The sequence below is a fragment of the Borostomias antarcticus genome (assembly GCF_949987555.1).
Source record: "Borostomias antarcticus genome assembly, chromosome: 17".
Taxonomy (NCBI): domain Eukaryota; kingdom Metazoa; phylum Chordata; class Actinopteri; order Stomiiformes; family Stomiidae; genus Borostomias; species Borostomias antarcticus.
Window position 1 is genome coordinate 20,411,675 of NC_140250.1, and position 26,449 is coordinate 20,438,123.

A 26,449-nucleotide genomic window follows, 5' to 3' on the forward strand; every position below is an offset into this window, starting at 1 on the left:
GTTTGCTTTACCCCAGGGCTGCTCAGGACAGCTAGTGTCTTTATGGTTTTGTTCAACACCTCTGTACAAGATCCGTCTAGTATGGGTTTCAATAGGCTCAGAGAAAAACAGATTTATATGAACCAGGGTTGAGCAAAATAATCAATACAGCCGAGTATTGCAATATTTCTTTCCACAATACTGTATAGATTTTCCAGCCCCTTGTATCAATACATTAAAATATATATTAAGCACAAGGAAAATATACAGAAAAAGACAGGGAATAGATAAAGATTCAATATGAAAGATAGAATTGAATCATCGATTCATTATTCATGCTTTAAACGTGAGCGGACGATTGAGTTTTATTCTCAGCTCTAGTTTTACATTTTCAGTAAATTATGTCGAGTATTGCAATGTAACGCGATATGCATTGTATCACAATGTATCGTGATAATCGCATCGTGATCCATGTATCGTGATACGTATCGTACTGTGAGGGCCAACATTCAGCCCAATTATGAACACTTACATACTGTAGCTATGTACTGTAGAGGATAAGACCCAAAATACCTACAGCCTGTTGTGAGGAATCTATTCTTACGTTAAATATAATTCCAATGACCTGATCTAATATTCGAGGTGATTCACATCCACCTAACGAGCACCCCAGCTTGCTCTGTAGTGAGAGCATGTTGGGCTGCCTGCCAAACATTAACCCACACCAGCTTCACTAATTGCTGTGTGTTCAACTCACAACAAATAAAAGTAATTTACTCTGGAACAACTGCGCCGAAACACTTAACGAACTGCTCAGCGTTATAGAGTCTGAGATCGAGCTGCAGCTCCCGTCTCAGATTGACATCCCTCTCCTGGCCTGGTATCTCCTGGTCTGTACCCTCCTGGTATCTCCTGGTCTCTCCTGGTATCGCCTGCTGCTAGGGAGCTGGAGTTACACGCATATTTGTGAGATGGCGACTGAGACGTTTAAAGTTTAATCCCTGTTTCAACTTGTCCAGGTTCTAGTTTGGTATTTTCTCACACTCTCCCCCGCTAATCCCTCAGCGAATACCGGCAAGCTGGTTCTACAGAGACGGAGAACGTCAGGATGCCAACGGAACCCACGGTTCATCAACTCACCTCTCCACACCCTCTCCTCACCCTCTCCTGTCCTCCCCTCCCCTCCCCTCACCTCTCCTCACCTCTCCCCTCCTCTGCCTCCCATCTACAACAGGGAGACTTTATTCAGTTAAAATATACGGGTGTTCAGGATCCCCTCTGGTAAGTGTTGGGTGCTACTTGAAGTGTAAAACCTGGATCTATTCTAAAATTTGGACCAATCATGACGAGATATTCTTATCCCTCAGAAGGCCTGACAAAGTCTCTCTCGTGCTATAAAGCACAGTCACAGCATTCATGCCAGACACGTTTGCACACACGCACACACGGAAGACACACACACACACACACACACACACACATTAATAAACACACATGTTCCCACTTACCCCTTCCATCCACCCTCTCTGTATACAGGGCTCTGAGGCTGCAGATTTATATACGGGGAGAAAAGGCTTTTTGTGGGGGAAACGTGTGCACGTCTGGAAAATGAGGCCAGGCTATTTCTGGTGCACAGAGCCCAGCGGTTACACTGTTACCCAGAACCCACAGCAGATGTGTGTAGGGGAGCCCAGAGCCAAGGTTTACCGAGGCCTCGTCAGAGACAGCCAATAGCTTTCACACACGACTTGTCCTTGCATGCATGACCGTGTTATGCTGTGAAGAAAAAACGAAAGACACCACACACTTACTCGCGCAAGCGTGCACACTACCATCCGTACACACTACCAAGCGTGCACACTACCATCGGTACACACTACCATCCGTACACACTACCATCCGTACACACTACTAAGCGTGCACACTACCATCTGTACACACTACCAAGCGTGCACACTACCATCTGTACACACTACCATCCGTACACACTACCATCCGTACACACTACCATCCGTACACACTACCATCCGTACACACTACCATTCGTACACACTACCAAGCATGCACACTACCATCCGTACACACTACCATCCATACACACTACCAAGCGTGCACACTACCATCCGTACACACTACCATCCGTACACACTACCATCCGTACACACTACCATCCATACACACTACCAAGCGTGCACACTACCATCCGTACACACTACCAAGCGTGCACACTACCAAGCGTGCACACTACCAAGCGTGCACACTACCAAGTGTGCACACTACCATCCGTACACATTACATTGAAATTTGGAAGTCCTTTTCATAGAGCTAGATGTCAAAGCCTAATTCTCTCCATACCCGACCTGTCTGTCTGCACTTACATCACCCTGTAGATATCCAGGCCACGTCCACGCATATCCAGGCCACGCACACACACGCGCGCACACGCACGCGCGCGCACGCACGCACGCACGCGCACACACACACGCCCCAGGGCCGCCTTGCTGACCTTGCTACAAACACAGGATAAGATAGCATTAGAAAGACAGACAGAGAGTCTGTGTGAACACAGGATCAGATGGCACCCCCCCCTCCCCCCATCTCTCTCTCTCTCTCTCTCTCTCTCTCTCTCTCTCACTCACACACACACACACACACACACACACACACACCTCAAAGTCTACCTCCTACCTCAACTCTCCTGCAGTCCCAGTGAGACGCTCCGTGTCTCCTGGCTGTCAGAGCCGCTAGCTCCAAGGCTGACTAATGATTCCATCCAATCAACAGCGTCCACAGGGGGCAGACTAATGATGCCGTCCAATCAGCAGCGTCCAGCCCCCCGCCGAGCAGCGCTGGACGGCTCGCTGACAGGAAGCCCTCACACCGCGTACCCAGAAACCCCCTCTCTCTGGGCGCCCACTGGTCACACCACGGGACCGGTCTTCCCTTCCTGACCGCCCCGGTGATCTGAGGACACATGCCAATACCCGCGGGGTCAAAGGTCGAGATTCCAGCTCTCCGACAGTGTTGGGTGAAGAACGAGACGTCAGAACAGGACGGCAGACTTCGGAGAAAGTCGCACGCCGACAGTTCACCTCCGCAGCGGCATCTACCTGCACTCTGTCACTGCGAGGCCCCGCGCGCGCGCGCGCACACACACACACACACACACACACACACACACACACACACACACACACACACACACACACACACACACAGTCAGCTGTGGGAGATTACAGAACCTGGAGCAGAGATAGCTTCCCGTATCGCTAGATAATCACTCAAAACATACGGGAGAACGATGAGTGAGCAGAACACACACACACACACACACACACACACACACACACACGGCCGTCTTGGGCGCTCAGCAAGGAGACAGCAGGTCAATGGAAGAGGCTTATTGTAAATACGATCAGATAATCTGCTACTTTAAAGTGTTGCCCCTTAGCGGAGGTGCTGACTCAGCGGCCCCGCCTGGGGTCCAGAGGAGGCCAGAGAGAAGAGGCTGTGGAGACAGAGGCCAGAGAGTAGAGGCTGTGCAGACAGAGGCTAGAGAGTAGAGGCTGTGCAGCCAGAGGCCAGAGAGTAGAGGCTGTGGAGACAGAGGCCAGAGAGGAGAGGCTGTGGAGACAGAGGCCAGAGAGGAGAGGCTGTGGAGACAGAGGCCAGAGAGGAGAGGCTGTGGAGACAGAGGCCAGAGAGTAGAGGCCAGAAAGGAGAGGCTGTGCAGACAGGAGCTGCGGTGGCTCGGCCGGCCTCTCCCCGGTGAGACCACAGCCTCAGAGCAGCAGAGCGGGGTCCCGGCCGAGACCCCGTCCTCCCCGGAGAGAGGAGGTCTCGCCAGAACGCAAAACAAAAACAGACAGTGTGTGAGGTCAAGTGAAGGAACAGGAATATCACAGGTAAAACCTCGTTCACTAAATATAGAACAGGCACATTTAGACGTGACGCTACCTTAGAGGTTCACCAGCTGTTGAGTTTCGTAAAGTATAAATTCTGTAAAGATGTGTTTTGTTAAAAAGGGCTTTCCTCTAACCTCTGACCAAGTTTACTACAGAGGCCCCGGACTGCCTTCCCTCTCCAACACACAGATGTTTTTTATTGACTAACCAGGAGCCAATCACCTCGCAGGAGTCCCTGCATGCCTTTTGGCCCGGCGACATCCAAATCAGGGGAGGTCCAGCCCCCACTGAGGATCCGCAGGCCTGATGCTCAGGGTTCAGAGGTCAGGAGAGGGAGACGTGCCAGAGAGAGAGACCCGGTCTCTTCTAGAGATGAAAGACTAAGTTACACACGTTTCTCATATGATGCAGTGTGTATCTAGGCGGAACATTCCACAAACCCAGGATGGATGACCCAGCCCCCCCGAGGTCATTCATGTACTGTAGTCATACGCCTGACAACATCAACAACAACAACAACAACAACCTGGCCACACATCAATACTGACGAGTGAGTAGTGCCTAGGCTACGTCAGATTGGACGAGCTGACCTCAACCGTGCCGAAACACCACGTCAGAACAAAAAATATAATACGAGATGAATACTTCCAGACCTCAGACTCAGAGAGTCAGAGTGGATTTTCTTTTTTTTAAAGAAAGAGAACATATTAAGGACACTGTGCCGACTGATTTACGTTTTAATAAAGTTCCTGTGCATTGTAGCAGTTAATCAGCCCAAGTTCTAGAAGCTTCTCTCCTCCCACCTCCCCTGTGAAGGAGCCGCGCTCAGCAGAGCGGAACTGATCCAAACAGTTAGCAAGATCGTTTACAGGGCATTTTACTACAGAACTGAGTAGAACAGGGCTGAGAACTACCTTCACATTAAAGCGTGTGGGTTTTTAAGTGACTGGGAAACGCAGTTCATTTTACAACGCTGGTTTATACACCCTGACGATTAACGGACTACGAGAGTGCCAGGGAAGTGAAAGGAGGAAAGAGGAACCTTCACAGCGATTAACAACTCATTATGGACTCAGACGACCATACTGAGGAAGGAGGGAGGTCCAGAGACGAGAGAAGAGCCATGATGACCGTTAACATTTAATGACCGCCCCCACCCCCCCCCCCCCATCCTCGCCCCCCCCAACGGCCGGCCTCGTTTACAGCCGGTAAACAAACGGATGTTTTGTGTCGCTCCGTCCGGAGGGTCTTGCTGATGGAACGAAACGTACAAATGCACTCCGGCAGCGTATACAGTAGATAGATAGTTAGATAGGCCCCGGTATTGTGCCGAGGGAGCCCGGGGGGGGGGGGGGGGGGGGGGGGCAGGCCGCCGTTACAAAGACCCTTCTGTGGTGTTAGTGGAACAGCCCATGCTTTGGGGGCGAGCCAGGGGGCTTCTCCTCAGCCAACCCGCCGGGGCTCGGACCCAGTGTTCCAGGAACCCAATAGGCCGGCCTGTTTAGTATGTAGGCTGGGGTGCCGTTAGCTGCACCGGGCAGGCAAGCCTGGTGATCTGCCTAATGATGCCAGCACCTCATAGCTGTCCGGACATTGGATTTGTGGCTGACATTCATCTTTAAATCGGAAGAGCATGCTAACCTGAGACGACGGTGAGCCTGACAGAGCAGGGGAGGGGGGGGGGGAAGAGTATGCTAACGTGAGACGACGATGAGTCTGACAGAGCAGGGGAGGGGCGGGGGAGAGCATGCTAACCTGAGACTACGATGAGTCTGACAGAGCAGGGGAGGGGGGGGGGGGGGGGGCCGTGTTGCGGCCGGAGGGAACACAGCTCAGGTTTGGGGCTCTATCTACGGGGGCGCGTTCTTCTGAATGAACGTTTGGCAGAGGAACAGTGCACAAAGAATGCCCTTCAACTTTCCTCTGGTGGATCCTGTTTGGGTTGGCGTCGCCGAGCCCGGCAGGCTGGGAACATTGAGGCGGAGAACGCGGCGCGCGCCCACGCAGCGGCAGCTCAATACCCAAAACACTACAGTTCCCACTTCGTCATCACTTCAACATTTGCAGTATCCTGAACGCGCCCCTGCTCTGAGTCATCCCAACCTGACTCCCCTGGGTCCTTATGCACCCAGTGTTAAGGCCAAGGAAGGCCCCACAGAGACAGAGACTCAGGCTGCGTTCCGAATCGCATACTTCTACTACTTACTACCAGTACCTACTACAGCTGCCCTTAGAAAGTACGTACTTTGCAAGCAGTAGGCATCCAATTGGGACATACTACCTTGTCATAACATTGCGCCTTGAAATTTGCCCACATCCGTCGCTGTCCATAACGCGACATTCGTCTACAGCTGTCGCGACTCGCACATGTGACGCACATTTCCGCTGTGCACAGGATTGTGGGTCAGAATAGCCAGAAAAGCCTGCTGGCTTGCATACTGCAAAATACGACCGGATGTAGTAGGACATCCTGGTATTTTTGCCATACTGCATGTGGCATACTATGTATTGGGACATACTACATCCTGTTTTGGCATACTATATAGTAGGGTAGTATGCGATTCGGAACGCAGCCACACACTTGACAGCAGCTGCTCTTTGACGCCTCAGATCAGGCGAGCCAACACCCGCCCCGCCTCCCCGAGCGGAGCGATCTAGCTTTCCTGAGGAGACGAGAGGAGTGTTTAACTACAAAGACACACCCTGCCTGCACAGGTAGGGCTCACTGTTAACAGGAATACGGTTCATATTCAAAGACATGGCGTGGCCGGCCCTGCAGGCTAGAGAGATGGTGGAGCAGGCGGCCATTACCGGCCAGCTGTACCTCCTCTCATAAAACACACCGGCGGTAGAGATGTGGCAAAGCAGCCACACCCCTGCTGCTTCCCACCCACACTCTGCACCTGTGCAATCAAACACCGTGGCTCGTTAAACACTTTGATATGACATCCAGAGATTAATCTTAACTGTGCTCCAACATGACAGCCCAACCTCAAGAAACCAAAAACATACCCTCTCTTTATCCGGTAACCATGCATCATTTTCTCCAGGCGGTCTCATAAAAGATACAAAAGGTACAATTGAAACATAATTTATACTATGATTCTATACGTCTATAAGTTTCTGAATAAACGTGACTATTAGCAATGTGAACTTATCATTAAACTTCCAAGATAAGTTGTACAGACTCTGGGGTACTTCTAAACACTAACACATCCGCTCTGGTCCAAAGCTATTTTGGTTTTGCGAGCACATGTTGCTACAATAACATTTCCAAAAGACTAAGTAATAGATTAGAAACAGCGCAGAACAAGCTTATCAGTGGCCTTCTGGAACTCCCCCCACGCCGTCGCCTAAACTCAACAAGGTCTTGGAAGGCTGATGATGGAGGGCGGAAGCTCAGACTCATTCATGGTATATTCTTTGATGCTGCACCTCATTATTTCAGAAGGTATTTGACAGGGTTTAGTGACTACCACAACCATAGGACCACAGCCAATGACACTAAGATGAACATTTTTAGATTTAGGACATTAGTAGGGAAAACTACCTTTGCTTATTGAATTTAACCAAGTTTAGACCCGTTGAGATTAAAAAATCTATTTTTTCAAGTGCTTCATACAGTACACACTCACATAACTCACTTACACTGGAGCTGTGGTGTGGAACAGTCTACCAACATCACTAAAAAAGATTGACTAAGATTCAGTTTAAAGTGGCAATAAAAAAGTGGCTGATGGCAAACATGTAAAGATAGAGACTTTATACCTTTAATGAGTGCTTGTTTTGATGTTTTATTTGTAACATTCATTGTTGCCACCTCATATTTCTTGCCTTGCTTGTCTTGCCGATATCCGAAGAGGACCACAGTGGAAATAAGTCACTGACTTTTATTGTGTATTTATCCTCGATAGCTACTGAGTGTTATACTGTTGTTCCTTTTGTGTGTCTTTGTGCCAGTGGGGGACTATATGCTGCATGTGCTTTAACCTCCAAATAAACCAAACCAGGAACCAGACACTGAGGTTCTGCTCTCACCTGAACAGAGGATGCCCTTGTGACGGGCGCAGGAGAAGTCGTCACACTCGCAGAAGCTTCCGTAGATCTTTCCGAACTCGGACTCGTAGCAGAGACACTGGTTGCAGCTGCACTCCCCGCGGCCGCTGCACACCTGCTTCCCCTCCGCCTCCCGGCAGACGCTCAGGTAGGCGCTGCCCGCCTCGCCCTCCTGGCACTCGCACCTGGCGCCCAGGTAGCCCGGCTCGCAGCGGCAGGTTCCGCAGGCGTAGGTGCCGACGGCGCTGCAGCGCGAGCTGTTGGTCTGGGTCAGGCCCGTGCAGCCGCAGTCACACTGGTAGTCCACCGACACCTCCAGGCGGTCCTTGAAACCCACGGGCCTGATGGTGAAGCTCTGCCTGGTGCCGGGGGGGGGGCAGTCCCCCGTGTCCACGCTCACCTTGAAGGACACCTGGAGACACGGAGAGAGAGAGAGAGAGAGAGAGAGAGAGAGAGAGAGAGAGGGAGAGAGAGAGGTCTGATCAGTCAATGAGGTAGCAGCGGCACAAGATCTTTGTGCTTTGGATCGGACAAGAGCCGAGAAGAACCGGATGTTTGATCTGAATCGGCCAAATGACGGACCTTAGATGTGATGGTGTCCGGAACAAACAGATGGCATTACAGCTGATTAAATAAGAACAGCTGTGGAAAATGATCCTCCATCTACAGTGTGCGGACGTCATAACCCAGACACATCATAACATCTATCTTCATATCCCAGTAAGCACTGCTCCCAGAAGGGTTCCGTAACTGTGAGAGAGTGTGAACTGTGTCTGACCTTGGTTGTGTTAACATACGTGTCCTTATCACACAGAACAAGGGAGAGTTCATAGGAGAGTTAAGTGGCTTGGAAGGAGCAGAGTGGATTAATAACACTTATAACACGCCAGTGAAGTAGAGATGACACGAGGCCTCCACCCATTCAACGGTTCTGAGGGAAGGAAGTCCTTTGCGAGGGAAACTCCATCCTTCAGAGAGCCTGTCTCAACACGACCTGCTAGTCGTCTGGGTGTTTCTCCCTGCTGAACAGCCAAAGTAGCAATCCCCAAACACTGCCTGTTCTTAATAAAGACCTGTTATTCTTGGTGGTTTCATTGCATTTAGATCGGTTATTGGAGTGACTTTGCACGATTAAACCGACACGGCTTTAAATCTGCAAAATGCCGAAGCGTAGGTCTCTCGCGTCGGTCTCATGTCAACGCTTCACACATACAAAAACTAATACTGACCAGAGGTTCAGTTTCACAGAGGGAAAACATAGGAAAGATGGAGAAAGATGGAGACAGATGGAGACATTTCTCAATATACAGACTTTCGTAATAGAACTCTTCAGGGAGCGGGAAAGTTATAACCCTAAGGAGACAGCTGGGATATATCTGAGTATGTTCAGAGACCTATTGAAGCGTTGTCTAATAAATCAAGAGGATGAGGATGAGTGCAAAAAACACACCCCTGTCCACTCGGGGCCTGTGAGCCCTTCGGCAGAGAAGCACCCCAGGGGGTCTGGGGTTTGGAGGCTGGGGTTGGAGGCTGGGGTTGGAGGCTGGGGTTTGGAGGCTGAGAGGAAAGGCGACATGCTGGGCTTTGAAGCTCGCGGCGCAGGGAAGCGACCGACCCTCCGGAGCCCCCCAGTCAGCCAGTCTTTGCGGTGAGCCCAGAGACAAACACTCAAGTCTCTTGTGTGGCTTCTCAGTTGACTTTGGCACCAGCTTCTGTGTGCAGTGATGGGAGTTCCCCGGGGAGAAAGCTTCACCCAGCCGCCCAGAACACGAGAAGACCACAAGAGCTCTTTCCATCTTTCACCTTTGCCTTCTCGTCCATCTTTCATCCCTCTCTCCTCTTTCTCTCAGAAAACCGATGAGGGGAAAGGAGCACAACGCCGCTGGGCTGAGACAGACCTCATGTCCCAGGGAAAGGCAGAACATGTGCCCACTACAAACAGAGGACAAGACTGTTTGTTTGTCATAATGTATAAATATTCTACTCGTCGCCAAGCAACGCTAACCCTAACTTTGACCCTACCTTCAGAGAGGGCCAGGCAAGACAGAACAGGCTGTGATAGAACAGTGAGCCGGAGCCATTTCCCACTGGTCAACGTAACAAGGCGGGATCGGGCCGAGAGCAGGAAGAGGAGTGGACACGTGGCGGAGGAAGGCCTTGGGGGGGGCGTTTGCCCTGTCTGCCTGAGCATCGCAACGAGGGCAGCGCGGCGCGCTTAACGAGCTAACGAGGGGCCGAATTGGATTTACTGCACATGTGAGTCACGAGGAAGCCCGTCTGCTCGACCATGTGGCTCGTTAGGCCAACGAGGAGGCGCTGGAGTAAAAGGGAGGGAAAGTACAAGGGGAGGGGGGGTTATATCCCCATGGTGACTGGGGGAGAAAGGGGGTGTGGGGTAAGAAGAAGAGACGGAGAGGAGGAGAGGGGGATTCACCTCAGTCCGTCTCAGTGAGAGAGTTCTGTCAAACACAGGGGAAGGCAGAATGAAGTGACCAGCAACTGGGAGATAGAGAGAGAAGGATGAGAAGGTTGAGGGGAGTGTGGGTGTGTTCATGACGTAAGAGATGGAGTGTTTTACAGGCAGACAGGCCGAATCATATACAAAAATAGCACTATACCTGAGGCTGGAACTCTCTCTCTCACTCTCACACTCACACACACACACACACACTCACTCACTCACGCACACAAGTAGCTTTAATTCTTACAGCGGGCTTGATGTCACTGTCTGGCAATTTCCAGATTTCTTTATACGTTAGATGAGATTCACATGAGGGGCCTCAGTAGTGATTGAGCAATCATCCTCACCACGGCGAACTGATTCAGAAGTTGGCACCCTTGTGCTAACATGTGGTAGGTCAACCCACACTCAAACAATCAAGAGATATAAATAACAATGCAGTGCAGTATCTGCTTCCCCATAGCCGGGGATTCTGGGAGGGCAGGCGCTGTGTTGCCGTTGGCCTGGCCTTATCTGGAATAAAAACAACCATGTTTTATGTGATGTGACATGTAGGTTCAAAAGCCTCATAAGACAGGAAATTGAAACCCTAACTCTTCTGGTGCACTAATGAGTTTTTTTTCAGCACACAGCTTTCGACACCTTTTACAGGACTGCAGCAATGTTGGTCTACTGTACTTTCAAACAACACGTACTCAGGTTGCTTAGGATTCTAATATCTCAGACGTACATTTGAGAGACCGCCACAGCGGAGGGGGGGGAGAGAGAGAGAGAGAGAGAGAGAGAGAGAGAGAGAGAGAGAGAGAGAGAGAGAGATGCAGGGCTCGGCTGACATTAATTACCATGCACTTTGTTCTTTCACGGGCTTTGGTCTCTCCCAGCTCTCTGCCTACTTTTGTGTGAGGTCGTTGAGATGCGCCAGGCGTCGGGCTCGGTGGCGAGGCTACGCTGATTGATGCCCGGCTCTGGGCGGCACCGTGCCCCTCGTTGGGGATGGGGGGGGGGGGGGTCATACTGTGCTCGCTGGGAGCCTTGGAAAGAGGTCGTCAGAGGTGACGGCGAACTCACTAGAGGGATTTTTTTAATCAGACCAACGTGCCAGGCTACTGCCGCACTGGCATTTCGACATTCCTTCATTTGAATATGTATGTTGACAGTGAGTGAATCCATCTATACACCCCCATTGGAGCGAATCCACACAGCGACACGGCGGATCCGCCCCCCACTCGCCCACTACGGACAAAAGCCAGCGTGGGGCCCACCGCCCTGGCCATAGAGAGATGAGGCTTCCTATTCACCAGCTCCCCCAGCCTCCATCTCCCTACCCGTCGTTACATTCACCCTGACAAACAAGGGATCGGACCGGGAGACCCTGGAGGTGGTGAGGGAAAGAATTCCATAGGGTCAACACTCTGCGTGGTGTCGTGTACAAAGTAGACCCCCATCGATGGCATCTCAATAGATCCTGTGGAACGGGTCTGGTCTGGGGGGGCGATCGGAGCAGTGTCGAATTCAAAAGAGATTGAGACGAGCTATGATCCGCGATCACCATCTCCACTTTTTGCTGACTGAAACCAAGGGAGAATGCATTCCGTGCTGTAAAACATACCAACACGTCTGACAACCAGGAAATCACTCTCTGTCACTCTCCCAGTCATATTAGGTCCGCTACCCCCTCCTACGCACTCTCCCACTGGAAAGACCCAGCAGTATTTGTGAACACGAGGCACATTTGCTGATACCGCTGCTGCTGTGTTCTCCTCAACTCATCCTTCACAGAGACATCTATAAGTGCCTCTCTGAAGAACGAAAGGAAGAACAACTCATTCCCAGTTATGTTCGCCCCTCAAAGGAAGCCAAGAACAAGTCATAATGTGAGAGAGAGAGAGAGAGAGAGAGAGAGAGAGAGAGAGAGCAGGAGTAATGGCCGTCAGACTCCCACGGCTGGCCTGGTCTGTGCAGAGGCCTCACCGAGCCCTCGGCTCCATCCATCTCCCTGGTAAGAACAAGTGTCTGGCTAGCGCTGTCAGCTCCTTTCATTAACAATGCACCACATTCCCAGACTGCAGCTGGCCTACAGAGCACTTGAACTACAAAACCTGAAGAGACTTCTGGGAGAATGAGTCAGACATAAGATTGCCCCGTAAATCATTGTTCTGGAAGGATTCCGGCCATGTTAGAAGAGGACTAGATTGAATATGAATGGCCAGTGTCGGACAAGACCAGTGTGTAGTTACTGTAGCCCTGTCCAGAAACAACTTTTATCGAGCTGGGAGATGGATAATGATAGACTAAACAGTTGCTTACACCTAGCCAGTCCTACCAGATGTAGTGAAGTATGGAGGGAGAAGGGGCTAGTGTTGTGTTTCTTGACAGCAGGGCAGAGTATATTGGCATACGATACTTATCACGATACCTGGGTCACAATACAATTGTATCACGATACACTGCAATACGATACGATACATATTGCGATACATTGCACATTGCGATACTCTACATAAAATGAGATACTCTACATAAAATGAGAAATGAAAATACAATTCCATCCCCTGCTCCCTGGAGGTGATCCTGAGGGGATATAAGGACTTTTTAAATTAAAAACATGAATTATGTATCTATGACTAAATTCTATCCTTCATTTTTTATATCTATATTTATTCCCCATCTTGTTCTATATACTTTCCTTGTGCAAAAAAATAAAGTAAATAAATAAAAAAATAAATAATGTATTAGTACTGTACCGTGAAAAATCGATACAGTATTGTGGAAAAAAAATATTGCAATGTATTGCTGTATTGATTTTATTGCACAACCCTACTGGACAGGGAAAAAGCCAGCAGAGCACAGACAGGAAGTTGAGCTCCAGAGAATGAACTCATAATTCAAAACCTCCTCCTTCAAAACAACAAGTATGTTTGGCCTGCGTATTTGTTTGGTTTCAGTTGTCTGAATCCATCTGGCCTACGATGGATGCATTTCCTCTGAAGAAGAACTTAAATAACAGACTATCCAGAGTATATTAAATACTTCATGAATCTTCTAAATACTCCCCTAGCGTTACAAACCTTGAAGAAAAATTATAGCAGACCAACAAAATAATGCTAGGATCCCACATGCACATGGTTAAAGATGGAAAAGCAACAAAACAGGGAGAAACCCCCTGTCCACGAGACAACTAGCCCCTCTATCCAGGCATGCTGCCTGGTTGATTCTCATTAAGCCAGGTTACAGATCCACACTGGGTCAGTATTGCTGATTTCCTAACAAGGCAAGATAGATCCTCCCTCCCTACAGTTACTGTTGCTTGATCAAATCAAACAGGAACTCTAGACCTCAACGCTGAGGGGATTGAAAGGTCAGACGGGGGGCCTGCCACGTCACAACTGGCTTTCTTTAGCCTCTCTCTCACTGGGCTGGCCCAGGTGGTGGGGTATAAGTGGATCCTTCTCAGCGTAGCAGAGATGCCATCGGCAGAGACTTGCTACAAATAACCTGGAGTGGATCTGTTCCAGGTGGACTGGATCTGTTCCAGGTGGGGATCACATCCCGCAGAACCCCCGCTGGGGGCGTCGGTTTATCTGTTCCCCAGCTGTGTACTGTGGGGTGTTTTCAGGGTGTTCTCTAAAAAGAGAATAGTCTCAACACACTACCCTGTATAAATAAAGGCTGAATACACCCCCCCCACCCCGTCACTACCAGCCCCCCCCTCCCGTCACTACCAGCCCCCCCCTCCCCGTCACTACCAGCCCCCCCCGTCACTACCAGCCCCCCCCCCCCCCGTCACTACCAGCTCCCCCCCCTCCCGTCACTACCAGCCCCCCCCTCCCCGTCACTACCAGCTCCCCCCCCCTCCCGTCACTACCAGCCCCCCCCTCCCCGTCACTACCAGCCCCCCCCGTCACTACCAGGTCACTTCCTGTGGTGCAGCTGGTCGGGGTTTAGGCATTGATAAGCGAGGAGAGCAACCGACCGTGTCTCCTATCTTGAGGTCAGCACACTTCCTGAGGCCCGGCAGCGTCTGTCCGTCCTGGCACGTGGCGGCGAAGGACAGACTGAGGTCTTCTGGGTGATCCCACACCGTCAGCTCCACCTTGGAACGGATGTTCTAGAGACGGAGAGAGATAAAGGGGGGGATTATAATTCACAGTTTTGAATGAAAAGAGTTCAGAGTTAAACGATATGAGTTATTTATCAGTTACGTTTCCAGCTATTCAAACCAAACCAAACCTATTTGATTATAGACTTGATGAATAAATCAAATCCAAGAAAGAACCAGAACATGTCTATATATCAGAGCTGGCCCTGGGGCTGCCCACTATTTGAATGTTAAATGTTCCCTGAAACTGGAGATACAATAAAATACTGCCATTCAGCAGTTTATAATGAAGCTAACTGCCTGTTACCCAATCTGTTTGGATTCAGAGTGGAAAAGAGAAATACAGAGAATGTGTGTGTTTGTGTGTGTGTGTGTGTGTGTGTGTGTGTGTGTGTGTGTGTGTGTGTGTGTATGTGAGAGAGAGAGAGAGAGAGAGAGAATAAACAGCCTTGGTTTGGCGCAGAATTATGCGGTTAATTCTGTCTTTTCTAATCGTCAGCCCCCCCAAACCACGGAGGGTGGGCATGGAGGAAGAGTGTGTGTGAAATGCCTCAGCTGGTCTAGGTGCCAGCTGGGGTCTGTGCCTCTCGTGTTCCCCGGTGCCAGCTGGGTTCTGTGCCTCTCGTGTTCCCCGGTGCCTGTTCCTCCTCCCTCTCTGTGACAGGGCTAATCAGAACCAGGCCTGACGCACATCATGATGGATGGCCTGGGTCTGGCCCGAGGCAGGAGAACACTGGGGGCTCTTTCTTCAGCTCCCATTAAAAACATAATTCATCTAAATTGGTTATGAATTCTGTTTTAATTTCACATTCCTTGGTGAGGACAGTGAGACTAATCAATTGTTCCAGCGTGGTGTGTGTGCTCATGGGGTTGAAGTCATCACAGCACATGATATCTCTGTCTGTCGTCCTACTGAACATTGCAACTCTGTGTTCCTATCCTCAAATGTGCAAGAGCAACTTGTTATTCATCTTTACCACAGAAAGAAACATTTTGGTAGAAAAAAACCACATAACTGCGTCGAAAAAGATCAAGCTAGAGGGAAAATTTGACCAAATCGAGAAAAATGACTTTTAAAACATTCAAAACACACAGAGAGAAATTCTTTCCCCCCTTTACTCTGCCGTTTCCTCTCAAACAGGCCAACAAAGTAAATGATACAATAGCCAGCAGGCCAACACCACATCAGAATTCAGTCCATGGAGAGGCCTAGCCACTGTGGCAGAGCACTCACCAGAGCTGAAGAAAAGCAGCTATCCCATCATGCACTGGGATAATGGATGTGCAGAGAGAGGATTATGAGAGTGTCTACACTGACAGTTACAAACACTAACATTCCAATCTTAACTGTGGTCAGACAGAGATTATACATGTCGCTCTCCCCATGCAGTAGACTGAATAGCAGCGTTGATCTTGGCTGCACTTTTCTTCTTTTAGAACTAAAGCACACTATATATTTCTTGTTTACCACAAAACCAAGGGACGAGAACATTCAATACAATTCAGATGCATTGGTTTTCTGACGCATAATAGTCCTATAAAGCAAAGCTGACCTCATTACAAAGCTCAACAATGTTGTCAGGACAGATATTGGCAAAAACACATAACAAAGAAGATCCGCTTCACAAGATCCAGTGTGTGCCTGGACTGTGGTTTTTGGATCCTATTTTAAACACATAAGAATGTGGACTCAGGCCCAACCACGACGCTGGCTTGAAAGCACTGGACCCTTTTCCTGTGCGTGCGGGTGTGAGTGTGTGTGAGTGTGTGTGAGGGGGGTATCAAAGAGGGTCTCAGGCAGCTCTCAGTCGTAAACCTGTTCCTTATCTAGCAATGCGGTGCACTCCCTCTCTGTCTCACACACATACATGCATGCACACGCACACGATACATCAAAGAGAACAGTTGAAGAAGAACACTGGTGAGAACAGTCCTGCTTTGCTTACATTGTAGGCATTGATGATCAGCTGGATGATATTCTTTGAGTCCGTATCCAGGATCTCCACAGTGGTCCCTGGTATGAGGGCTGTAAAGTTCTTCATACACAGGGAGACCAGTTTTAATACACACACACACACACACACACACACACACACACACACACACACACACACACACACACACACACACACACACACACACACACACACACACACACACACACACACACACACACACACACACACACACACACACACACACACACACACACACACACACACACACACACACACACACACAGACAGACAGACGGTTAACATGGCTGACAAGCTTAATGCCTGGGTAGAGTATATGAAGTTACCTTGTAAATGACGTAGAGTCGTTTCGTCACGGCGAAGATGAGATAGATGTTGTTTTCTGCCAGCTTCTCTCCCAGGAGAGCCAGAGAGGGATAGTCCTGCAGAGAGAGGGAGAGAGAGAGAGAGAGAGAGAGAGAGAGAGAGAGAGAGAGAGAGAATGTTAAACAACCAACATGCCTACCAGCCTAGCTAGCTCCCTGGGCTTGGCTCTCCTCTTCAGGAAGTTAGTGGAGGGAAGTCATTGCCCTCCGGGTTCCAGAGCCATGCTTACACTGGAGACCCCTGCCACTTCCTCTGGGCAGAGGGCAGGGCTGCAAACCAAGTCTGAAGTGGCTCATTGATTTACATCTCAGCCCTGGCATGGCTGTCTTTGTTAGGGGCAATATTGAATAAGGGACCACTCTTTCTCTCTATGAATCAAGACTTCACAACTTCGGCTGAAAGCGTCGACTTCGACTTTTGCGCATTCACAGCTTTTCCAGACTGGTAGTTTCACCCTACAAACAGAGCAGGGCTGTGCTGCTGAGGGAAGCACCGTTCAATTCTGTTCATTTTACATTAACGTTTTAGTCATTTAGCTGCCTTGGTGGGCAACATGATCGATGGGAAATCACTTGTCAAGTGGCCTGGGCTTGTCTCCAGCCGGTCAGTCACTGGCCGGATGCTCTGACCGCTGCTACCTACGGTAGGGTACTAAACCATTGATGATCAAAGCTTTTGGCTTGTGTTGAAGGGATGAGACAAGAGAGCCGAAGTACAACAGTTCACATAGCAACAAGGGCATAGGAAGACCATGGAAAATATCGTGATTTAGGTAATGACAATCTAGGTCCCGCCTTATCCATGTGTCTGTCTATCTATATGTGTCTGTATCTATGAAATGCCCTTTTCCTAAAACAAATCAGTGTCACATGGGCTTCCACGTTTCTTTACGTCGCCATTCAAGACCGGTGCTTAATGCTTTAATGCCTGCAGCCTAAGTGAGCTTCCTCCTTCCTTCCAGCTAATGGCTGACATGAGTTGATTGGTTCCAATTGGGCATGAAGAGATACCACTGAAGTGATTTAGAGTTTGCCTGGGATCAGAGCCAGCCAAACAGAGCCAGTAACCTCCCAGGGCACCACATATACCTCCTCATCATGGCGCAGGCCTGATCCATCATCAAAGACTCTGGAGACCTCCGTGCTTAAGAGGTCAACTGGAGTCATTCCCGTTAGCTGACATTTCTATGTCCGAGTCAACATAGCAACAGTTGGAAGCCATTAGCAATACTAACACACAACATTTTGTATGGAGCCCATTAGCAATACTAATACGTATCATACTAGATTACTGCTGTCAAAAGACCCAACCACACCAGTGGTCCATGTTGCACTTGTAATGGATTTTAACTGAACTAGTCTAAAAGGATTTACCAAGATTCGATCAAACAGGTTAAGTCTGGTTTATTGAGAACATACGAGCGCAAGGACTTCAGGACAACGCACATGAGTGGTATCCCAAAGAAGTGGCCGCAGCCTGATCTTGTGCAGCCTTATATTCAAGCAAACACAGGTATGGCGCTTTGAGGATGTGATTGGCTAACCCTCCTCACACCCTAACTAGGAGCATAAAACTTTCTCTACAGGAGAACGTAATTCCAGCCCTAGTTTTTCACCGGCACTCTTTCTTACCATCTTAGTGGAGGCGCTGTACTCGTTCTTGCCATTCAGGTGGCACTCCCCGTCGTGGGGCTGGACCAGGCCGCCCAGCTTGCCATCCAGAGCCAGGTGAGGCACGTCGTCCGTGGCAAAAACCAGGAGGTGGAAGGCCTCCTTCCTCCAGCCGATCCTCTCCTGGGCATAGGGACAGAGACAGAGACACACCGGGTCATCACACCGGAGACAAGAGACATGACAGAACACAGGGTCACCACACTAAAGACAAGAGACAACAGAATACACGGTCCCCACAATTAACTCTTTCGATACGACCACGTCACCGGCAACATTTTAAAAATATCTAGCAAATATTTAATAATATTTAAAAAATATCTAACAAATCTAAAAAATTCCTCACTCCAACACTTGCTGAAAGCTGAGAAACTGCGCTTTCTAGTATTATAGGGAAAATCCAATTAATATTCGAAATGTTGTCACTGTACTTTCAGGGTTAAAAGGGTTAAGGTCTCTGGGTATGAACCAGGACACAATCTGCCCTCTGCAGACAGCAGCAAAATGAACTCCATACAATCAGGGATTTAAGCTCCACTAGGCACATTTTTAAATTAGCATTTCTTCCCCCCACCCAAGACTTTGAACAAAAAAACAAGTCAACTGTAGGTCTTCTGGGGAAAGCACACATTTCCCAAATCCATAGATCATTCAAAATCCACAATAATTTAGTTGGAGTGATAAATATTCGCAGAACAAGCTAACAGGATATTATATCGTCATTAATATCACAAATGGGTCAAATCTACCCATAAGATTATTAGTGTTATGCCACTGCTAGTCTAGCCTGGAAGTAAAACTTCCTCACTAAAAAAAAAGAACGTTTTTCCTCTTGCATGAGTAATCTGTAGACCCGCGTTCATCCTTTTCTCTTTGTAGCAATGAGGAGTCAAATCAGCTTTAGATAGATAAATATCAACTTTATTTGCTGTTTATGCAAACCTCTTTCCATGTAAAATAAAATTATATCTGATTCTCATTCACTATTAGGAAAAAATAAATTTTCTTATGGATTTCTTATTGGATCCTGTGGTAAGCTATCTCATATAAACTGAGATGTGATTTTTAACCATTTCAACAAAATGCATTAATGCGCGGAGCCCTGTGCTCTCTCAGCACCCTTTCTAGTTGTTATTGAGTCTATTTCTACAATAACTGCACTTACAGCTGTGTTTATTCTTCTAACGTTACTACTCGTTGCTTCATTCTACTAGTGGACTCCGGTTGTATTTCTCGTCAACATCTACAGGAGCCAATCTGGGACTGAGCGTGCGGAACAGCCGTTAAAATGCAGTCTCCTGATTGGTGCCCCATTTTCTCCAACTCAAATCGTTCTGGACGGCTATGAAGTCTGGTTTCCAGGCTACTGCTAGTCCTCCACTACAGGAAAACATCACTACACCAGTTGATTCAGAGATCAGCTGTATCACTTTCCACCAGCTGGACGACCACTGACGCTCACTGAGGAGCGGAGGTGAGAGGCAGCGGCCATGAAGAGAATACGAGGCAGGAGTCCATCCAGAAGGCCTACATCAATGGAGCTCGGAGGACAACAATAGGCAGTGTTTACAGCGAGCTTTTGTCTGTGACTGCTGACTAATGGCTTGGTGCTAAACAAACCTGACCTTTCAGCATGCGTGGGCAGAGGCAGCTGTTTGAGATGCCTCGTACAGTACATTATATGCCTCCATAATGTATACACAATAGATGTGCGCCAGCTGTGTTATACAGGCCTCTATGAAAGACTTATTATTGTGTTCAGCTTTGCTGTGTGCCAACTAAAGGCTGAAATACAGTATGCTCATTATCTAGGACTGCATGCCAAATCATTTCCTGTTGTTAGGAAACACATTCTTGACTCGAGGAGCAAGTTAAAAAAGCTGAGTAATTTCTGAACAGTTGGGAGAGGGTTGGCAAATTTGCGTTACAAAATGTCCCTTAAAACAGTTGAGGGAAACATTATTTTAGTCTCCAAGCAAGTCCTGATCCAACCACTAAACCAGTCTGTTTGAAACCGAATAGCTACGCCAAATTACAAGGTAGCTGCCAACGAGGAGTCATTCTCTTCCAGAAAGAAACAATTAAGATGGGAGCTGAACACTGGGATATGACTGGACCTGCCCCTGCCTAAACCTCTTGTTTAACCAGCTGCACTTCCTGTTCAACCCCCTGGGGCCTTTAATTAACTGAATAAATAGGACTATGGTCAATGGGTGAGTCTCGATAGTGGAACAGACACTTCCTCTCCTCGTTTTTTCTCTATGCCAGTCAAGGTCAAGTCATTTACACTTTGTTGAAGCCAAAGTGTAGTTTGCACACAGTGTTCAACAAAGAATGAAGGGAGGGAGACAAAAGGAGGATGAGACCCATCTCAGTCTGTTTGATTGACAGCTCACCTTACAAACCGCAGCCTGCAGGATGGCATCGAACCCGCCCTCGGGGGCGTCGCGGTTACGAGACACCATCTGCTTCTGCACCTCCTCGTTGAAGCGGTCCACCTCAGAAGTGAGAGAGAGGAGGTGTCGGAAACCGAACGAGGGGACACAGTTGGGGAACAGCTTGTATCTGCAGGGGGAAGAGGTCAAACAATCATAGATTTAGGGTTTGGATTTAGACGTATTCCTAGAACATGTAGGTTATTCATTAGTCAATGAATAAATCATGGATTATGGTAGTTCATAATGAATTCATAAGACCTTAAAAAGTTGCTTTCCTCAAGAGTATGTGAGCATGATCTATATTTAATGGAAATGCCCACTGCACAGTACTGTAAAACTGACTATGTCATAGTGGTTAAAACTGACTATGTCATAGTGGTTAAACTGACAATGTGTTTGACAGCATAATCATGAGGAAAAGCTGACACTCTCACACCCTGCATCCTGACCAACACCCACGTGTGTGTGTGTGTGTGTGTGTGTGTGTGTGTGTGTGTGTGTGAAGAGGAGGGGTTTCACAGAGGTGAGCTTAGGTTGAAAATGTAAGCCCACACATTGTTATCTGCCTCGTTAATGTTTTTTTACTGCAGCGGCTGCATCTGTGTGTCACACACACGCTAGCAGGACTCCAGCCATAACCTACTTGGGCAGTGATGCGTGAGGGTAGTCAATCAGTTAGCGCGGGGTAAGCCCACCCCCGGGGTGAATGTGGTGCACGGCTGCTTTTCAGCCTGCTTCTGTTCTGTTCCCTTTCAGGGGAAACCGGCAGACCAGTGCTTGACCTGGGCAGGAGTTCAAGCAGAGAAATGTTCTGCTGCTTGAGCTTCTGCTCTTATAGAATTTTTATATCAAGCTCAATTTTGTGGAGCTCCTGCACCTGAATATAAACAGTACCAGTGAGAACTGGCATGTATTTCAGACCAAGTCAAGACTGTCCCATTCCCATCTCAATCCACAGGGTGAATAAAACATTTTTCACAGTTTTCACAAGAGAGAACTGGCGTGTGAATTAAACCCAAGATACAGAGTATCCCTGTTTCACAAACGTCTGCTAACTACTCTCAGGGACTGGGAAGTCTAGTCAACAAACTTCATTTCCGTTTTAGTTTGGAATAAATCTCCCGTCCAGCTGTAATGAATATCAAAATATTGATTGTACTTTGTAAAACGACCAATAACACAACATGGACTCAATTTTGCTGAGTCTGTCTGCTGCCAATCTGGGTCTCATTACCTCCTATAAACCTGGGCTTAGTTTCCCAGAGGCATCGTAGCGCTACGTTCATCGTAAGCTATGGAGTTCATCATAGCGCTACGATGAACGTAGCGCTACGATGCCTCTGGGAAACTCAGCCCCTGGTTGAGGGCTCCTAACCACTAGCAGAGTCTCTCTCACCCGTTGCATGGGTTGTCCTGGTACTTGGGAGCCGTGTAGGAGAACGGGGACATGTTCTTGTCCACGAAGGAGCCGAAACCCAGTCTGAAGTTGCTGGTGAGTTTACCCATCTCATTGGCAAGCTTGGTGCCCAGGTTGCGTATGGTGTCCAGGTCGTCCTTCATGGAGAGCGAGAGGTCCATCAGGTAGTACAGATCCACAGGATAGTCCTCCACCTGGCGCACAAGCACCTCAAACGACGCCTGGTCACCTGGGGAGGGGACGACGATTCAGGGTCACTGCTTTGAGGATCAGTCAGGTAGGCTACTCGACCCCCAACCACACACCACCCCACCCTGGACCACACACACCACCCCACCCTGGACCACACACCACCCCACCCTGGACCACACACCACCCCACCCTGGACCACACACACCACCCCACCCTGGACCACACACCACCCCACCCTGGACCACACACACCACCCTGCTACACTCCTCACCGGTCTCCTTCACTTAACAGCCACAATGGTCTTACTTAAGTTTACTTCTCTCTCTCTCTCTCTCTCTCCTCTCTCCCTCTCTCCTCTCTCCTCCTCTCTCTCTCTCCCTCTCTCTCTCTCTCCTCCTCTCCCTCTCTCTCTCTCTCTCTCTCTCCCTCCTCTCTCCTCCTCTCTCTCTCTCTCTTCCTCTCTCTCTCTCTCTCCCTCCTCTCTTCCTCTCTCTCTCTCCCCCTCTCTCTCTCTCTCTCCCTCCTCTCTCCTCCTCTCTCTCTCCCTCTCTTCCTCTCTCTCCTCTCCTCCCTCCCTCTCTCCTCCCTCCCTCCCTTGTGGTGAGGATTCCTGGACAGACCTGGTCGGAGACTCAGAGAGATGTTCTGAGGCATGATCTGGATGACATCATACTGGGTCGGTCCTGATCCCTTGGAGCTTAGGGGTTCGTTCTTCAGGACCCTAACGGTGCTGCTCGGGCTCTCGATGAACTGGGCCTCACAGCCCCGTTTCTGTAGGTTCTGACTCAGATCACACCTCGACGTAAGGGTCCGCGACCTCCCAAACTCCTGGTAGTGAGAATCATAAAACAAACGCACCTGTCATCAACAACACACCTACTTCTCACCCAGATGTTGCATACATTATGAAGCAACAGGGTAAACAAACTTTCTCTCAGCATTGTGAGACTTTGGCTTATTCAAAGCTGAGTTGAGTTTGTGTCATACAGTAGGCTATATACAGAACTACACAGATGTTTTCCCTTAGACCATGTTTTGTGGCTTGTAACACCAATGAGAGAAGAGGAAAGATCCGCACACAGATTTCTCCAGGTCCACTTTATTGAGAATATCTCAACGTTTCGACCCTTAGGTTGCGATATTCTCAATAAAGTGGACCGGGAGAAATCAATGTGCGGATCTTTCCTCTTCTCACGTATGTACTCCAAGATCCAGCACCTGGCCTACTAAGGTTGGATGTGCGCACAGCTCTTTTGCCCTTTTGTAACACCAATGAACCAGCTCCTCTCTCTCATCCTCAGGTTTACTTCTCCACTTGAGTTAGAAATATTACACCGTTATAAATAGAGTTAGAAATATTACAAACACTTCGGATTCTGACATCACTCACGTGCGGCATAGCCTACTTGGAGGTGTTACGCGCCAGGATTAAGCGTCAACACGTCATGACGTTGTAAATATCGCGCTTGGTTGGCATGTGGCGCGAGCGAGCACCTACCTCTTGAGAGCACCAGGCGCAGCTCGGGTGGATGAACAGGCATTCCTCGCAGGATGTGGCGCTGCCGCTCGTGCACACATTGAGACCTGGGGGGAAGACGCATGGAAGAGGGGGGGGAGATGCATGGAAGGGGGGGGGGGATGCATGGAAGGGGGGGGGGGGGGGAGATGCATGGAAGGGGGGGGGGGACGCATGGAAGGGGGGGGGGGGGAGAGATGCATGGAAGGGGGGGGGGGAGATGCATGGAAGGGGGGGGGAGAGACGCATGGAAGGGGGGGGGAAGATGCATGGAAGGGGGGGGGGGAGATGCATGGAAGGGGGGGGGAGAGACGCATGGAAGGGGGGGGGAAGATGCATGGAAGGGGGGGGGGGGGGGATGCATGGAAAGGGGGGGGGGTAGTCTATGTCATCCTGATTTCTGCTCCAGTCCAGGTGTAATCTTTTAAAGTTAAAATAGGCTGTTTTCTGCAAACACGTAGCTTTGTTTCATACTTGATGACTTGTAGGCCTATAACACTTTATATTTGTTTCAGACTTGATGACTTGTATAACACTCTATATTTGTTTCAGACTTGATGACTTATATAACACTTTATATAATTTGGTTATCCCGGAAACATTGTGTTTGGCAACAGTTGCATACATTTCACAGCTATAGCCTACGTTGTTGATGTGGCTACATTGTAAACTAGAGCTAGGCCATGCGATTTCAGAGAACTAAATTAGGCTAAACGAAGTCTATGTCCTCACCTTTGACACTGTGAATTAGTATTTCCAAGACCATGCAGCCGAGAGCTGTACGGCAAACCAACAGCCATGGGCTCCGCATAGTTGAATAGTTGCGCTTCCCTTATTTAAGTGAGTTAGTAAAGTCTACTGGCTCTGATCATGTGTAGTCGGATCTCATTAGACCCCGTCTCCGTCCTCCTGATCGGTCAGAGCAATGTCTCCGTCTCTTTGTCCATCACAAACTCCAGCAGAGCGTCTTCTTGGCCTCATAATATAAACGCGCCTTCAAAATAAACATGACCATTCATTATTCCTCAGTCTTTCCATACAACAGGAACAGAACAAAATGATCCTGGGGGTTTTAAACTATGTCGAGGGAAGAACTGTGATTTATTTTCGCTCAATGTGCAGCCTAGCCTACCATGTCCGAGGTCCATCCACGGCTCTCACATTCTCATTCTAAACATCTTAATCGGTTGCAAACTAACTAGTCTTTTAAAACCCTTGCAAAATGACTTCTTAGTTCGGTTTCGCCTCCCTATGCACATATCCAGGCTGACAATCTCGTTTATTTCCAATTTTGTGTTGTTCAGCGCCCTGGAGCCTACGCGTCGTCTACCCGCCAAGTCTCCGCCTTCAAACAGGGAGGAGGGAGAGAGAGAGGGAGAGAGAGAGAGAGAGAGAGAGAGAGAGAGAGAGAGAGAGAGAGAGAGAGAGAGAGAGAGAGAGAGAGAGAGAGAGAGGGAGAGAGAGGGAGAGAGAGAGAGAGAGAGAGAGGGAGGGAGAGAGAGAGAGAGAGAGAGAGAGAGAGAGAGAGAGAGAGAGAGAGAGAGAGAGAGAGAGAAGGGATCCGGTTAACCCGTTCGTTTGTTTACAGTCTCAAATGAATTACATTACAGTCGTTTTGCAGACGCTTTTATCCAAAGCGACTATCAATAATTGTCTAACGTAGGAAAAGCCGATGTAGCCTAGTCTAGCCTGCTTGCCAGAACTCACAAGTGCATCTCCTTTCTAAAAACAAGTGACTAGCATAATCTAGTGCTGAAGGCAAAGTGCAATAGCACTGGAAAATACATTAGGTGCTTAAGAGTGTGGATCGTGGTAGTAGGCTACTTATTGAAGAGATGAGTTTTGAGCCTGCGACGAAAGATGGGCAGCGACTCTGCTGTCCTGACATCAGTGGGCAGTTCGTTCCACCACTGCAGGGCCAGGACAGAGAAGAGCTGTGACTGTGGGGCCAGGACAGAGAAGAGCCGTGACCGTGGGGTCAGGACAGAGAAGAGCTGTGACTGTGGGGCCAGGACAGAGAAGAGCCGTGACCGTGGGGTCAGGACAGAGAAGAGCCGTGACCGTGTTGATCGACCACAGGGGCCTCGGAGTGACAGGGCAACCAGTTGCCCCGAGGTAGCAGAGCGTAGCGGCCGGGAGGGGGTGTAGGGTTTGACCATGGCCTGGATGAAGGAGGGGCTGTTTCTTTCATTACCCTGTAGGTTAGTGCCAGAGTTTTAAACTGGAATGCGAGCCGCTACAGGCAGCCAGTGTAGGGAACGGAGAAGGGAAGTTGTGTGGGAGAACTTGGGGTGGATGAACACCAGGCGAGCAGCAGCTTTCTGGACAAGCTCCAGGGGTTTAATGGCTGACCCCGGGGCCCCAGCGAGGAGGG

General features: G+C 49.1%; 1 protein-coding gene across 1 annotated transcript in view; it reads right to left on the reverse strand.

The window, feature by feature from the left end:
* itgb5 (integrin, beta 5) overlaps positions 1 to 25,186 on the reverse strand; it is a gene marked incomplete at its 3' end in the record, with an annotated part of 44,525 nt that extends 19,339 nt beyond the window's left edge. Inside the window, exons 1-10 of the mRNA XM_084451758.1 lie at positions 24,808 to 25,186; positions 24,058 to 24,143; positions 23,180 to 23,387; positions 22,347 to 22,596; positions 20,909 to 21,077; positions 18,474 to 18,635; positions 16,803 to 16,898; positions 16,447 to 16,536; positions 14,375 to 14,509; positions 7,923 to 8,352 (exon numbers count right to left, since the gene is read on the reverse strand). Of these exons, the coding sequence (XP_084307884.1) occupies positions 7,923 to 8,352; positions 14,375 to 14,509; positions 16,447 to 16,536; positions 16,803 to 16,898; positions 18,474 to 18,635; positions 20,909 to 21,077; positions 22,347 to 22,596; positions 23,180 to 23,387; positions 24,058 to 24,143; positions 24,808 to 24,886 (1,705 nt within the window). The 5' untranslated portion in view covers positions 24,887 to 25,186. The remainder of the gene's footprint in view (positions 1 to 7,922; positions 8,353 to 14,374; positions 14,510 to 16,446; positions 16,537 to 16,802; positions 16,899 to 18,473; positions 18,636 to 20,908; positions 21,078 to 22,346; positions 22,597 to 23,179; positions 23,388 to 24,057; positions 24,144 to 24,807) is intronic.
* Between the last annotated feature and the right edge of the window lie 1,263 nt (positions 25,187 to 26,449).